This window comes from Pteropus alecto, unplaced genomic scaffold, assembly GCF_000325575.1.
Source record: "Pteropus alecto unplaced genomic scaffold, ASM32557v1 scaffold49, whole genome shotgun sequence".
NCBI classification, from domain to species: Eukaryota; Metazoa; Chordata; class Mammalia; order Chiroptera; family Pteropodidae; genus Pteropus; species Pteropus alecto.
Window position 1 is genome coordinate 1735966 of NW_006443131.1, and position 1929 is coordinate 1737894.

General features: G+C 56.7%; 1 protein-coding gene across 1 annotated transcript in view; it reads left to right on the forward strand.

Moving 5' to 3' along the window:
- Positions 1-1923, forward strand: part of ASH1L (ASH1 like histone lysine methyltransferase) — a 93745-nt gene extending 91822 nt beyond the window's left edge. The window contains 2 exon segments of the mRNA XM_025040823.1: positions 1-238; positions 517-1923. The exon segment at positions 1-238 is cut by the window's left edge and continues 12 nt beyond it. Of these exon segments, the coding sequence (XP_024896591.1) occupies positions 1-238; positions 517-608 (330 nt within the window). The 3' untranslated portion in view covers positions 609-1923.
- The last annotated feature ends 6 nt before the right edge of the window (positions 1924-1929 follow it).

Sequence of the window (1929 nt, forward strand, 5' to 3'; positions counted from 1 at the left end):
GCTCTGCCCTTTGAAGAGGTCCTGGCCAGCCAGGAGCAAGCAGCCGATGGGATGCCCAGCCCGGCGGAGCCGGAACGGGACGGGGCCGGAGCCGACGCTAGCGAGGGGGACCGGAAGCCAGAGGAGCGGAGCCGAGAACCGCAGCCAGCCTGCTCCCCGGAGGAACGACGGCACAGCCAGCGGGAGCGGCTCAACCACATCTTGCTCAGTCTCCTGGACAAAATCCCTGGGAAAAATGGTAAGAAGGACGCGGCTGCTGTCTGGGGTCGGAGACCAATGGGAGGCGAGGGGGAGAGGAGGAAAGGAACAACTTGCCGTTACTCGCCCAGAGTGGAGGGCGTCCTAAGAGGAGGACACCGTCCAGTCGTCCTGGCAGTGCGGCCGGGGTGTGAGAGGGTCTCCTGCTGACCTGGGGCCGAGGAAGGAGGTCACCGCACGCCTGTTGCCGCCTCAGCGCTCTGTCCGGAGCAAGGCGGGCAGCGGGCATTTCATGAGCCTTCTCGGTTCTGTTTTCAGCCATCGACGTGACCTACTTGCTGGAGGAAGGATCAGGCAGGAAGCTTCGAAGGCGCACTCTGTTCGTCCCAGAAAGTAGCTTCCGGAAGTGAACCTCGGCCACGCGGGCCTCGGCTTCCGGGACCCCGCGGCGCGCATAGCCCTGCCTCCTGTCCTCTGAGTGGACAGGGGTGGGACGGGTCCGTCCAGCAAGGGCATGGGGCCATGTCGGTGACATTAGGTACTTAGTAAACCTTGGAGCTAATGGAGAGGAAGAGGAGGGTCCATCTGACCAGCTCGGCTTATCTCGTTTTCCTCTCCTGCTCCACCCTGAGGGCTCGCGGGGTGCGGGGAGGGGAGCACGCAGGGGATGACCGAGACCTTTGGTACGTCACAGCACTGCCCCTCCCCCGGCCTGGGCTTCTCTGTGTCATCCTCTGACCCCACAGGCACTGCTCAGAAGCTGCTTCCTATACCCAGGTATAACTCAGAATCCACAGGGATCGACCCGGCCCCCCCATCTGTCCTCCGCAGCCCGGGCGGTGGCCGGGCTTCCCCCCAGACCCCCGACAGTGACGGGCCACACTCCCTTCTTGCCGACAGGTCAAAACGAAACACAAGTTGACAGCTCAAAGCACTTGTAACTGCTGCCCCCTCCCTACCTCTGCTCCCCAGAACGGAATCACGGAACAGGGCAGGCCCCCATGGGGTCAGAAGGGCACAGTACTTACTGTAATTACCTGTTTTAACCTTCATAACCTGCCAGACGTAATTTTTTCTAACGGAAGGCCAGGCCCCCGCCAGCACATGGGCGGTTTATGCGCTGTGGTTTGTGTGTGTCTGCTATGCTGTGCGAATGGAGATTCATTTCAAAGTAAAATCATCTTAAAACCTACATAAAAATGAACTCTAACCCCCGCCAAACGAAAGTCACTACATAGACTGTTGAACAGTATTCGCCTATCAGAGTATTTGCTGTGAGTGTAGATTAGCAATCGAAAACACTACTCTTGTTTTCTTAATTGTACAGTTTTCAGTGTCCACCTCTTAAAGAGACAGTGTGTCGACCCCACCCCTAGTCCCGTCTCCTCCACCCTCCTGACGACTTCCTCGTCAGGGGGCTATCCAGGGTGTTTCCTTCCTTCCCATTCTCTTGGCCAGAAGTTCAGACAATGCTGTCTCTTTAAAAGTGAAATTGAAAAGGCTTTGCTTTGTTTTCTCTCAGACATACATATGCATATACGTTTTAGATGTTCTTCTAAGAGGAAAGATGGTTTAAACGTGCCAAGCCGTGTGCGTGTACATATGTACGTATGTGTATGTGTAGATATATCCGCTGCCCGACCAGTAAGCAATACGATAGCAACGAGCCCCGTCACCTCTTCTGATTCTGGACCAACGCTGTCCTGACTGCATTTCCCTACGACGACGACG